This window comes from Molothrus aeneus, chromosome 21, assembly GCF_037042795.1.
Source record: "Molothrus aeneus isolate 106 chromosome 21, BPBGC_Maene_1.0, whole genome shotgun sequence".
In the NCBI taxonomy this organism is placed as follows: domain Eukaryota; kingdom Metazoa; phylum Chordata; class Aves; order Passeriformes; family Icteridae; genus Molothrus; species Molothrus aeneus.
Genome location: NC_089666.1, coordinates 1,246,299 through 1,260,126, shown reverse-complemented (window position 1 = coordinate 1,260,126; position 13,828 = coordinate 1,246,299). Strand labels below are relative to the sequence as shown.

The 13,828-nt window shown below is 45.7% G+C and overlaps 1 protein-coding gene across 1 annotated transcript in view; it reads right to left on the bottom strand.

The window, feature by feature from the left end:
• TMCO4 (transmembrane and coiled-coil domains 4) overlaps positions 1-13,106 on the bottom strand; it is a 36,105-nt gene extending 22,999 nt beyond the window's left edge. Inside the window, exons 1-6 of the mRNA XM_066564054.1 lie at positions 12,910-13,106; positions 12,336-12,510; positions 8,616-8,643; positions 6,630-6,762; positions 703-800; positions 38-181 (exon numbers count right to left, since the gene is read on the bottom strand). Coding sequence (XP_066420151.1) covers positions 38-181; positions 703-800; positions 6,630-6,762; positions 8,616-8,643; positions 12,336-12,510; positions 12,910-13,088 — 757 coding nt within the window. The 5' untranslated portion in view covers positions 13,089-13,106. The remainder of the gene's footprint in view (positions 1-37; positions 182-702; positions 801-6,629; positions 6,763-8,615; positions 8,644-12,335; positions 12,511-12,909) is intronic.
• Positions 13,107-13,828: the final 722 nt, after the last annotated feature.

Here is a 13,828-nt window from a genome sequence, read left to right as displayed (position 1 = left end):
GCCCCAGTGGCTGAGAATGGTGTGGTCACTCTCTTACCAGTAAGACCAGCTCCTGCTGCTCCAAAAAGGGATGCCATGACAGCAATCCCAGCAGTGGATCCCAAAGCAGCTGCTCCAGCACTCCCGATGATTGTGGCAGCTCCCGCAGCAACCAGAGGGGCAGCCAGGCCTCCTGTCAGACCTGAGGATGCAGCAAGAGATATCACCAAACTATTATCCCCTAAAAACCCCAGGCAGGCATTCCTCTGTGCTGGGAGAGTGCTGCTACTGCTGCTGGAAGAGCTTTTTGCATGTCCAATAAAGAGGCTTTCTGAGACCCTCCCCAGGCCCTGAATCTCTGCCCAAATTCTTTGACTGACTTCAGATAAATGAAGAATAATTTCAAAGTCAAAGGAAGACTATGTGGTGATCTGGGGTGAGCTGTGCTCTGTTTGCTCAGGAAACATTGATCTAATCTCACACTTTTGATTTCAGAGTTGAAGATCTGATCCTCTTATAATATGACAGCAAAAAAGGAGAAAACATTTTTAAGGGGTGACAACCTCAGTTTAATACTTCCCCCAGCTAATGAAGCTACACTGGAATAACTTTTCCAGCTAAGGCTTTCATGTTTATTTTTGTGGGGCTGAAAATACTTTTCTTGGAGTCAGACCCCTCTCTGTCCCTGGTGCTGTGTCCCCAGAAGGCCAAGGGCAGCCTCACCAATCACTGTTCCACCCCCAACAGTTGCCAGACCGATCAGCAGGTATCTCTTCAGCTTTTTCCTTTTTTCCTTCTTTTTTCTTGAGACTTCTGCCGTTCTGTGGGGGGATTAAAAGTACAAACACTAAGGGAAAAGTCCAATGGATAACAATGCTGCATCAGAATCTGCTTTTATTCTCCTCAGTGTAACTTCCCTCCCAGGAACAGTAAAAAGGAACATGCAGGTGTGGACTGTGACAGCACACTGAGATTTATGAGCATGGATTTAGAGATTTAAATTGAATGGATTAAATGGACCACAGATTTAAATTGAAACAATTTAATTGCTGACAAAAGCCAACAGATATTACTTACTCAGAAAACCCTTCCTAATAGGGCTGAAGCTTGTAAAAAAAAAGAAAGAAACAAAAAGTCAAAAGCATTTCATTAACTATATGCTGCCTAAGTGTCCTAAAAAACCACAAGAAAGCTAAGAAGGAACAGGGAAAAGTGTTTGAAATAAAAGGGAATAGGGGTAATTTGCACTAACAAACAGAGATGCAATTAAACTGTTTTCCAAAAGCAGTGTTTACTACAAGCTGCTTTCTAATTGCACATCACAATATAATAATATAATAGGAATTAAACACAGCCATCAGTGTGCATTTAAGCTGTATTTTAACAAGCTTATCAGAAAGAGGTAAATAAACCAAAAAGGAACAAATACCAGTTATTAGCCACTACTTTTGATTTCTCTCCAGTGTCTTTGTTTTCTGTCTTACAAGAAGTTCTTCCATTTCAGAGGAAAGTGGGAGAAACAGAGGATATTGGAATAAGTTGTTTCAAGAGGAAGGTTCCTTCTGGCCTGTTTACACAGCAGTTAATCCAGGCCTTGAAATGTGACATTTATCTTGCTTCCAAACTTGGATATTTTCGTGTTAATCCTAGCCTAATTTTGGATTTTCATTATCTATATAATTGCTTAATCTTTCCTGGAACCCCCTAAGCACACTGTAATTTTGATTAAGACAATTTTACACGAGTCCCAAACAATATGCAGCTTTGTGAGGCGCAGCAGGAGGGGAATGGAGCTCAGTGGGTGAAATCCCTGAGTCACTGCACTCACTGGCAGAACTCCTAAGGACCTGCACGTCATGGAGACTTTGTCTCCACAGAGCCCCTCCAAAAAACCATTGCTCATTACCTTGTGCAGTTGCAAACATGGTGTCTGCAGAGAGAATCACAGAATAACACAGAATCACTAGATTGGAAGAGACCTTCAAGATCATCCAGTCCAACCCAGCCCCAACACCTCAACTAAACCCTGGCACCCAGTGCCACATCCAGGCTTTGTCAAACACACCCAGGGATGGGGACTCCACCACCTCCCCAGGTGGCCATTCCAGAACTTTATCACCCTTTCTGTAAAAGACTTTTTCCTAATATCCAACCTGTATTTCCCTTGGTGTAGCTTAAGGCTGTGTGCTCTGGTTCTGTCAGTGCTGCCTGGAGAAAGAGGCAGCTGAGCACAGGCACCTTTCAGGAGCTGTGCAGAGTGATGAGGGCAGCCCTGAGTCTCCTTTTCTCCAGGCTGAGCACCCCCAGGTCCCTCAGTTGTTCCTCACAGGGTTTGTGTTCCCAGCCCCTCTCCAGCCTCGTTGCCTCCTCTGGATGTGTCTCAATGTCCTTCCCAAACTGAGGGCCCAGAACTGCACACAGTGCTCAAGGTGTGGCCTCACCAGTGCCAAGTACAGGGGCAGAATGAGCTCCCTGCTCCTGCTGGCCACACCATTCCTGATACAGGCCAGGATGCCATTGGCCTTCTTGGCAAAAAGGCCAATGGCATCCTGGGCACACTGCTGGGCACACTGCTGTGGTACACTGCTGAGCACACTGCTGGGCACACTGCTGGGCACACTGCTGTGGTACACTGTTGGGCACACTGCTGGGCACACTGCTGGCACACTGCTGGGCACACTGCTGGGCACACTGCTGGGCACACTGCTGTGGCACACTGCTGTGGCACTGCTGAGCACACTGCTGAGCACACTGCTGGGCACACTACTGGGCACACTGCTGAGCACACTGCTGAGCACACTGCTGGGCACACTGCTGAGCACACTGCTGGGCACACTGCTGGGCACACTGCTGGGCACACTGCTGAGCACACTGCTGAGCACACTGCTGGGCACACTGCTGGGCACTCTGCTGTGGCACACTGCTGGGCACACTGCTGGGCACACTGCTGAGCACACTGCTGGGCACACTGCTGTGGCACACTGCTGGGCACACTGCTGGGCACACTGCTGGGCACACTGCTGGACACACTGCTGAGCACACTGCTGAGCACACTGCTGGGCACACTGCTGGGCACACTGCTGAGCACACTGCTGAGCACACTGCTGAGCACACTGCTGAGCACACTGCTGGGCACACTGCTGAGCACACTGCTGAGCACACTGCTGAGCACACTGCTGAGCACACTGCTGGACACACTGCTGAGCACACTGCTGTGGCACACTGCTGAGCACACTGCTGAGCACACTGCTGAGCACACTGCTGTGGCACACTGCTGAGCACACTGCTGAGCACACTGCTGAGCACACTGCTGAGCACACTGCTGGACACACTGCTGAGCACACTGCTGTGGCACACTGCTGGACACACTGCTGTAGCACACTGCTGAGCACACTGCTGGGCACACTGCTGGGCACACTGCTGGCTCATGTTCAGCTGGCTGTCGAGCCGCACCCCCAGGTCCCTTTCTGCCTGGGCACTGTCCAGCCAAAGCATCCCCAGCCCAGAGCATTGCAGGGGGTTATTGTGGCCAAAATGCAGCACTCAGCACTTGTATTTATTAAGCTTCATCCTGTTAGACTCAGCCCAACTGTTCTAGGTCTCCCTGCAGAGCCCTCATATCTTCCAACAGATCGACACACGCTCCCAGCTTAGTGTCATCTGCAAATTTACTAATGAAAGACTCAATCCTCTCATCCATGTCATCAATAAAATATTGAACAGAAATGGTCCCAGCACAGAGCCCCAAGGGACACCCCTGGTGCCTGGCTGCCAGCTGGATGCAGCACTGTTCACCACTACTCTCTGGCCCGGCCACGCAGCCAGTTCTGAACCCAGCACAGAGTGCTCCTGTCCAAGCCATGGGCTGCAGCTTTTCCAGGAGTGTGCTGTGGGGACAGTGTCAAAAACCTTGGTGGAGTCCAAACAGACACATCCACAGCCTTTCCTGCACCCACCAGGAGTGTCACCTGGTCATAAAAGGAGACCAGGCTGGTCAAACACAACCTACCCTTCCTAAACCCCTGCTGACTAGGTCTGATACCCTGGCCATCCTGTAGATGCTACATGATGACACTCAGTATAAATTGCTCCATTATCTTGCCAGGTACTGAGAGCAACACTTCTTCAATTTCTGCACAGCCACAGCTACTTCTACAGCCTCACAGACAAAGCAGGATTTGGCTATCAGATAATCATGGAATCACTGAGGTTGGAAAAGATCCCAGGACCATCAAGTCCAAGCTGTGTCCAATGCCCACCCTGTCACCCAGCCCAGAGCACTGAGTGCTATGTCCAGTTGTTCCTTGGACACCTCCAGGGATGGGGACTACACCAACTCCATGGGAAGCCCCTTCCAATGCCTGACAGCCCTTTCCATGAAGAAATTCCTCCTGATTTAACCTGAACCTTCTCTGGCACAGCCTGAGGTCATTTCCTCTCATCCTTTCCAAATGCTCTACTTTGTGTCTTAGTCACCAGTCTGAATGCTTGGCTTTGGATAAAATTGCTCCTGGAGTTCTTTATATGAGTACTGCAGCCAGGCTGTTCATACCTAAGCTGGCAATACCCAGCAATTTCTGTTCTACATGAGGTTCATCAGCTTTTACAGTCACTGCAGTGTGTCTCAGGCTGACAATAATGACAAGAGAGCTGGAACATGTCTAACTTGGAGTCAGTTGGAATAACGAGCAATTTGAGTTATGTGGGGAGAAAGAGAGTGGCAGCTAAATCCTGCCTGCTGATGCAGTAAATAAAAGAGGTTCTGCCTGTCACTGCTTCCTTCTGGAGCTGCCAGCAGCTGCTTCCTAATGGCTCCTCCATTACCATTATCACTGGATTACCAGACTGCTTTTATCCACTGTGGTAATTAACTGCTGCTCTGGTATTTCTCTACCCTCACTGAGCTCAGATGTGCAGCTTCTAGCCTGAATCACAAGTTATATTCAGAGAGATTGTTATGGGGAATTTCAGGTGATTTTCCAATAAGGAAAGGTACAGGAGCACACATCAGCAAGTGAATGTTGTGATGTTTTCCAGTTTCTTACAGAACTGTGTACAAAAGAAAGGTTCTCACTTGCAGGTCAGAGCACATTTAGTGCAACTAACACAGTTTAAGTGGTTTGAGCATTATTCTTTAGAATATTGTACACTTAATCTCATAGGTTCTGGGCCTCAATCCAACATATCCACATCAGCAAAGGCAGGAGCAAACCTCCTGTTAACAAATATCAGTAAAAACACCTGTGCAGGAGCTGCCAAACCCCTGGTTGGTTATTTCTGTTCCAAAACCTCTTGCTGGTCAAAGCTGGAAGCATCCCAAGCACATAATGGTATTCCCAGCCCCAAAATCTGTGAGGTCAAGGTGGTGACAGGTTTATATTTTGCTTCCTTTCCCCATTGACTCCTGACTTCAAACCAAAGAAAGGGTCATCAGTTCCCCACAAATCTCAGCCTTGTTTAAGCACAGCAACAACAATGTGTTCACACTGTGGTCTTGGGCCCCTCTCACCATAAGGATTTTTCTTTTGTTTTTATCCAATAGACATTAACTCCCATGGCTGCAATTTGGGCAAAGGACAAGTAGGAATCCCACAGCAGACACAGAGGAAACCCACTGGGCTGGCAGCAGGGTTTGAAATCCACACTGTTCTTTCACTGTTCTTTCACTGTTATCAGACAGTGAAAGGCCCAGCACTGAGTCTGCTTTCACAAACTACAGCAAAACAGTCCCTATTAATACCAACCCTTGCTCCTGCACACCAAATGTTTAGAAGTCCACGATCTTTGAGATTATTCTGACTTTGCCTTTTTACAGTGTGCTGTAAAGTTAAGCATTATTGAAACACAGCTGTTACTGGAAGATACCCATCACATGCTGGACCCCATGGTAAATATCTGATCTGAACCATGACAAGAGTGTTGATTAAAGACTTTATTAGCATTCAGGGTAATCTCATAACCTGTTTGCTGAGTTGACAGATGAAAATATTTCCCTTGAAAGTTCACTATGGACATGTTTACTGCCTTAAATATTGCTAAACTGTCACACAATTCCTGCCTGATGAGAGGAATATAAAGATACTACATTTCTTATAGATACCAAGAACTAACCCTATGTTAACAACACAGAATTATGAGCCAGGTCTGTACATATGTGAAGATTCAGCCTGTTGCCCTCAGAAATTTCCCTTCAATAGGAGTTATCCAGCTGTCTCTTAAAGATGCTTAAAGACAGATCCAGAGACAGTGAACAGCTGAGGATCTAACCCTGATTATCTGTAGGAATTTCATTTTGCAAGAGGCAGCTCTATCTGAAGGATATTGGGCCAAGAGACAACAAGATCTGTGTGATGTATTTATGCAAAATCTACAGTCTCTGAGAAGCAACTGGAAAGAGGAAAGGAGGCAGCCCAGAGCAGAACAGCCTTTACCAGTGTGCAAGGCCAGGTCTCAGCTCTGATTTTAAGAATGCTGAGCTTTTCTTCTTGTCAATGTTGTGAGGGCTCTGCAACCCTAATCAAGCCATAAATGATTACAATAAAAGCCATGTGGGGAATAATCAGAGACTGGACTTAGGCACGAGTAATTACTGCTAAGTTTTTGAGCACTGGCAGTGTTTTTTGATCCCACATCTACCCAAACATTCTTACTCTGACTCTTCCTCTTTTTGTTCCTTCAGGCTCTCAAGCAGAGATTCCTCCAGGACTTCCAGATCTTCCAAGGGAATTCTCAGCAGCCAGCTGACACGGCAGATCAACACCCTGGCACGAGCATCATAGGATCCTTGAAGAGAGAAAAGCCCAGGAAATCAGTCTGATCAGTCTGATGACACAGTTTAGTTAAGGAGCAGAGCACTCAAGGAATGTGTCACAGAGCAGCTCCTTCCCCCAGGCCCTCCTTTTCTTCCAGGAACATGAGAAGAGACTGATAAATGGAAAATCCTTCTTCCCTGCAAACAGAGCCACCACACCAGGTAATGCCTCTGTGGCAGGAAAAGGATCTCAGATCCTTTGGTCTCCATCCTCTGTGGTAGAGGCTGCTGGCAACTTTGCAACAGAGAAATGCTGCAGCAGGACCGCTGCTAACTGGAAATATCAAACATGTCTGTGTGGGTAACTGGGCACAGCCCACCTCAACTGCAGGAAGGTGGCATTTTGTAAAAATTCACCTCCATGCAAAAGCTTTATCTTCTCCTTTGGTGGCAGCAAGAGGCACTCAGGAGTGTAAAGCTACACACTAGCTCCCCCAGCAGCACCACGGACAAATGTTTGCTTTTACACTCCCTGCTGGAGATGCAGAATGCACTCAGACAACAGCAGACAAATGAACTCAATACTCCTGGTTTTGTGAGCAGGTGTTCTTCAAGAAAAGACATCTTAGAAGAAAAAATAGCTTAAATGTAATAGATTTTAAATTATTTGTGCCAACTCTTGCTTTTTTCATGTGTTTCTCTCAGCAGCATCTACTACTTCCCGATGTTTGGGTTTATAAAGGGTTCTTGGTGCACTCTGGGATGAAAAACACAATTGTTTTTCTCCAGGTGGGTGAAGATACCAGCAAGACCCAATTACAAAGAATGTTTGTGATACCCGCTGCACGTAGATCAAACAGGGCATTGGGCAATCTATTAGGATTGTTTATTTATTACCATCATTACCAAGATACCAAACTAATTCCATAGCTTTCAATGACACTCTTGATCAGGTTTGTGCGTAGTTGAGAAATGAGGACAGGATTTATCTTCACTCCTTCCCGAAATGTGGCACGTCCTGCAAGTCCAGGCAGGTGGAATGAGCCCCCTTCTTTTTTCTGTCTGCTGACACTGCTGGGCTCCTTCCTCACCAGCCTGGTGGGAAGGCAGCGAGGCTTGGAAAGAGATTGCTCCTAAATTCCAGCTTCACAAAATAAGCCGTTTTGCAATAACTGACTTGTCAATTTTCCATTAAAAATAAAGCAAGAACAAAACTTGTTTTGTTCTGCAGTGCAACAGGCTATCAGCAACCAGTGAGTTCTTTCCTGTGAGGACATGTTAAAACACAGAGATTTAAAAAATGCAAGTAGTGATAGAATCCAGGCTTCTTTTAGAAATGAACATTCTGTTCAGCAGACAGTCTTTATTTCATTAATTTTATCAGACTAATCCATGTAATGGATTGCAAGCCAGAGAATTGTTTTATGTGTAATATAATATATGAGAAAAATCACATTTATTTATAATGGGCTTCACAGGACACTCTGGAATTTATACCCTGATATTTTTTTTTCTTTTAGGCAACCAGCAGAAAATATTTTAGGCTGAGATTTTCATAACAGCTTTACTGCCTTCCTAAAGGAAGAAATCACCTGATTCCCTGGAAACATTGGAGAAAAAACACCCCACTCCACCACTATTTACATCTGCTTGGCAATGTATGGTGTGTGAAGGTAAGGAGGTGAAGAGCTGTTCAATTTTCAGTGGGTATTATCAACCATTCCTAAAAGAAGAGCTGTTTTTCCTGAAGGGGATGCAGGGAAGGAGTGTGCAGCTTTTGCCAGAGAGGAAGCTGAGATGAAATAGGACAGTACCTTTTTGAGCACTTCAAAGTATCAGATGTAAACTCAACTATATTATTTTTACAAAGAAAAAGTAAACTTACCATCTTGAAGAGAGAACGATAAAAGGTCCTAAAGAGAAAAAAAAAAAGAATATTCAATTTAAAAGGGCTGGACAGAAGCAGATAATGCTTGGTATATGCTAAGGCATCCCACATTTTTTGTTATTTTGTTATGACCCTGATCTTACACCAGACTTTAAAGTTTGGAGGAGCAGGGTTCTAATCCACCCACTCTAATGCTTTCTGCTCCCTACAGTCACATATGCATCATCACTAACAGGTCTGAATGTTCCTCTAATGGCTCCTATTTTCTTTGGCATTCTGGGAATTCACAGCCTTAGGCAGTAAGGCTGAACTGGCATGAAGTTCTTTTGGATTAAGTGAGTTAAAAAACTCAGAATTTATGGACATCTGTCAAGATTGAGGGACTTGACTCCTGTGTTGGCTCTTTACCATAAAAAAATGGAAAAACAGATCAATTCAATGGATGCTTTCTGTGGATAAATCCATGAAAAAGAGGCCAGTGTTTTTACAACTGTGTTCTCCTCTTTTATTGCCACTGGACAAATTCTAAGCTCTTTATGTGACTACATTAAGCACCAGCTCAGTTGAGCTGCTTCCCTCTCCTACACACAAATACAGCACAGCTGAATTTTACACAGAATCCTTTCAGCCCTCTGGGAACACAAAAAATGCAGCCAAAGATGTAGGAGGCTGCCAAAGAGTTTATGATTATTAGTCCTGTAAGCTCCCAAGCACAGTTTGTATAGTAAAAACGTCTCTAACCTGAAAGTCCTACACATGAGGAGTGCAGAATGCAGAACAAACCATCCTAAACCAACCAGAAGAGGGACAAACTGCAGGCTGCTCCCCAGGCTGGCTGGTGGCGTGTGGGAATTGGAGGCACCAGTACAGAGGGAGGAATGTAACTGGTTTCCCAAAGCCTGAGTACTGGGAGTGCCCAGGGATCAACTATGTGTCCACCATCACCTCCTCTCTGGGTGCATTTCTGGGGGAAGAGTTGGCACAGAGGTGTCAAAGCCCAGCAGAAGGTGCAGGGCTGGGAGCCTTGAGCAAAAAGCTGACCAAGCAAAGGGCCTCGAGTCTGGAATAAGGTGAAGCTTGTGACCTTGTTGCCACAATCTTCCATGGAGTGCCATAAGCAGCCTCTGGAAGAGGTCATGGCTTGTGAGCAATAAACTCTCCCTGAGTGAGGTCTGGTCCTGTCTGCCCAGTATCATCTGGGGCACCTCATATCAAACCACCCCAAATAAATCTGGCCTAAGCATGTACACATGTGCCTTTCAAAAGGTCAGGGAGGCACGTAAGTAAACAGGTGATAAACTGCAACAACTCTTTTTATGGCATCTGTGCCAGTTAGCAAACTCAAATTTAGGCTGCTGTTTAGGCTGTACACATACTGCACATGCAGGCAGCTGGAATCCTACCAGCAGTGATTAGATTAGTTCACAACTGGCTTGTTTTCCTCCCTAAGCAGCAGTTGTTATATTGCAGCCTTATTGTGAAGTCAGTGTTTTGAATCTCCATGAAAACTCCATGACAGGACAACCACCCATATGACTTACAAAAGAAGGGAGTCTTTACTCAGTCTTTGCCAGCTTTTTCTGAGTTGATGCAAGTTCAAAACCCACTTCCTTAACAACAGAGAGCCTCAAATCCACATTACAGTGAATGTGGGTAGGAAACCACTGGAATATGGGTATTGCAAGTATGCTGAGAGAAAAAACATATTCATAATAAGAATTTCCAACATGTAATCACCTATCACAGCTTCTACACCTCTTTTATTACATTGCCTTCCCATAGGACACCCATAGCCTGCTATGACTACTATCTTTAAAGGATTCAGTTACCACCATCTGCCTGTGTGTTAGTCATCTGCAATGACACAAAAGACACAAAGATAACAATCCATAATCCTCAGATGTTCACTGAATCAATGGTGAGCTCACATCTAATCTCCTGACTTCATGGATCATCTCTTCAGCTCCTTTGACATGAAGAGCCTTCAAAAAATGCAGCATTAGTGCCAGCAAGGCCCTGCACTGAACACGCCGAGCAATTAAAGCAGATACTTAATAAACAGTAAATATTGCATCAGCAGCTGCTGAATACAAAGGAGCACTAGAACCACAAAGCAAGAGATCAATAATTCATAAAGCTTTGTCCTGCAGCTTGTTTATTTCCAGGTAAGAAGGAAAAAGCTGATCTCAGCTTTTTGTTGATGTTCGCCACACACCAGGGTTTTTTCCAGACACACCTCTGCTCCCTTGCTCTACTGAAGTCTTTCATTCTGCCTCTCCTCTGACAAAATCAATCATCTTTCCCATATATAGATGACTATGTAAGAGATTGCTGCTGTGGTATTAGACTGATAGTTATTCCTCATCTTTGCTTTCAGCTGATCAAAGCTGTCTATGGTCTCTGTATTCCACCAAAATCCAGGGGATATCCTCAGTTTCCTGTCAGGGCAAAAACCCGTGTGCTTCCACTGATCCAGAGCCACTTTTGTACAAGCACATGGAGCCCTCATGCAGCATAAGCTTGGAGCAAGCACAAGCTAAATTCCATCCTTAATAAACTCAGCAGCAACACAGGAAAATCTGCCTCAATGCAGAGAACCCATCCTGAGGCAGAGAGAATGAGAGAACAATGCAGGAAGCACATCAAGGCTGAAAGAATGAGTGTGGATGTATTGAATTTGAGGAAACAGCATCCAAAGAGGCACTTTTATTTTAGAAGATCTGCTCCAAATTATTAAGATCTCTGTTGCTGTCCCTGTACCATTGTAGGACTTTGGGCACTGGAACATTTGGACCAGGAGCAGGTTCTCTGAGGCATTTCATGGACTGACAGGAGAGAGAAAGAGGTGGCTGAGGAATGGGAGCCAGTCAAGGTGACCAGAGAACTTCAGTGCTCTCTTATCTCCCCTAACACAGCCAAGTTCTCACACCTGCTGTTCTGCCAGGCCATTGCTCAAGGTGAGTGTGTGATAGCCCTTAATCAGCCAATATCAGAGCACTGGGTGCCCTTGGGGTGTCTGGCTCAGGGTGACAGTGCCCACGTTCTGTGTGGCACCAGCAGCAGCCTAACACTCTCTTCACCCTGCGTGGCATAACATAAGGTTGGATGAGGAGAGATCTTCCCCAGCAAAAGCAAATGCTGCCAAAATGCTCCACCTCTTTTATCTTTCCGCCAGCTTTTACAGCAGAACATTATGGAGCAGTCCCAGTTTCACTTCCTCAGTGAAAGAAAATAAAGTCACAATAATTTCCTTCTGGTCAAAATATACTCTGGGGAAAAAAGACTTTGGAAATTGTGCTCCTTGGAACACGTGTGTGGAGGTGGTTTGTGATACACATATAGTGAAGGGGCTTTCAAACAAGTGAGAATCATGTCTACTATGTTCAGGGTGTCACTAAAATCTGTGCAACACGTGTATGAATGGAGACCACTGCAGTAACACAATCAAAGTAAAAACTTTGTCAGCTCTCTGTTCTGTAAAGTGAAACCATCAAATACACAGCTCAGCAGACAGTGACCATGCTTCACGTTCATAATTTCCATGAAGTCTTTATGGATAGACTGCCAGTTCCCCCACAGCTGCTTATAAATAAATGCCTATCAGAAATATTGGTTTTATTTCCCTGACTGCACAAACATCACTTCAGCTGCAAACAGACAGATATGACAAACCTCTTTTGCAAAGCAAACAAGGGTGAGGGGAGCACATGGACTTACCTGGGTAATGAGAAGTGGATTTTCTTTCAAGATGGGATCCTTCAGCAAAATTTCAGTGAAAGTTTCTGTGCCCTCACCTCCCAAGCCATCAGCAAAGGCTGTCATGGCAGGTAAGACAGCATCAGGGAGGTCCAGCCACTTCACAAAGTCCTTGATGAATTCTGTCCTGAAGGAGCTGTAAGGCAACAGAAGCAGATAAGGCTTCACAATTGGGTATTTCAAGGCTTTACAACTGGGTATTTTTGGAAGTTTTGAGCAGTCTTTGGTTTCAAAAATCGGTTCAAACAAAAATCAAAGCATCAGGAGTCAGACAAAGGTGAATTGCTAAACCAACTGGCTAAATAAACAAGGAAACAATCTGAGTGGGACTAGATCTTGCTTCAGAACATGCTTTGATGTCTGCAGTGTTAACAGATGTGTTTTGTGCTGAATTGTAAAAGCCTTACAGGTGCAAGAGAGAAAGGATCTTCCACTCCCCCAACTTCAGGGGATCCCGCACAGAGTGTGATACCAGCTCCGGCTGAGCCACCACCCAAACTCCCCCTGGCCTGCCCAGGCCTGGCTCCACTTGTACCTTTGCTCGTTTTCAGGGAACAGCCAGGCGAGGGATATCCCGCAGAGCGCGGCGTACGCGAACCTGCCGGCCTCGGGCAGCTGCCGGCCCCGGAGCGTGCCCGGCTCCCTGGCCCCGGCGGGCTCAGCCTCCTCCTGCTGCTCCGGAGCGCAGCCTTTCCCCTTCTCCTCCGCAGCCATCTTCACCTGCAAGTTCAAGGAGGAAAAAGCAGCAGAAAAAAACCAGCAACAAACAGTTGGAAACCAGGAAGTGAGGAGACAAATTGCCTTTGTTTTCACTGCCACGCTTGCTGCTGGAATTAAGTCAAGTCTGACCAGGTCCAGCCTGTCTGTTGCCCCCAACACACTGCTGTGACCAAAGAAGACACAGGAACAGGACACAGATGAACACTTCATCAAATTGTTCATCAATTCTCAAACTTTGCACAAAATTAGCTGACAATAAATATTTCAACCTGCAAAAGGACAAGTTCCCCTTGGGATGCAAAAGGACTGAACTCCATTCAGGCCTATCAGTCCCACATTTATTTCAAAAGTAACATGAAAATAAAAGCTTTGCCCCTGGTGTACAGCTGCCTGGGAAATAATTTTCCTCTCTCATCCTCAGCCCAAATTGCTCCTGTTTGTTTTGCTGACAGCATTAAGAAAGTTGAGTCCAGCTGCAGCCTCTGAGAAGGACTTTGATGTGCCCCATGGTCATTGCTGTGCTTTGCTTGTTTATTCCTCCTCTATATCACTGCTCTTTCCCTAAAAATAAGATCCCTGCACCACATGGACCACGAGCTGGGCCAAGGTAGTATTTTTTAGAGTGTAGATGTGCACACACTTCCAAGTGATGGGCTTCCAGCTGCTCCCCTGCTGGTGCCAGCAGCAAACTGAGACCTCAGGCAGAGGTGACAGAGCTAGCACATTTCAAATTC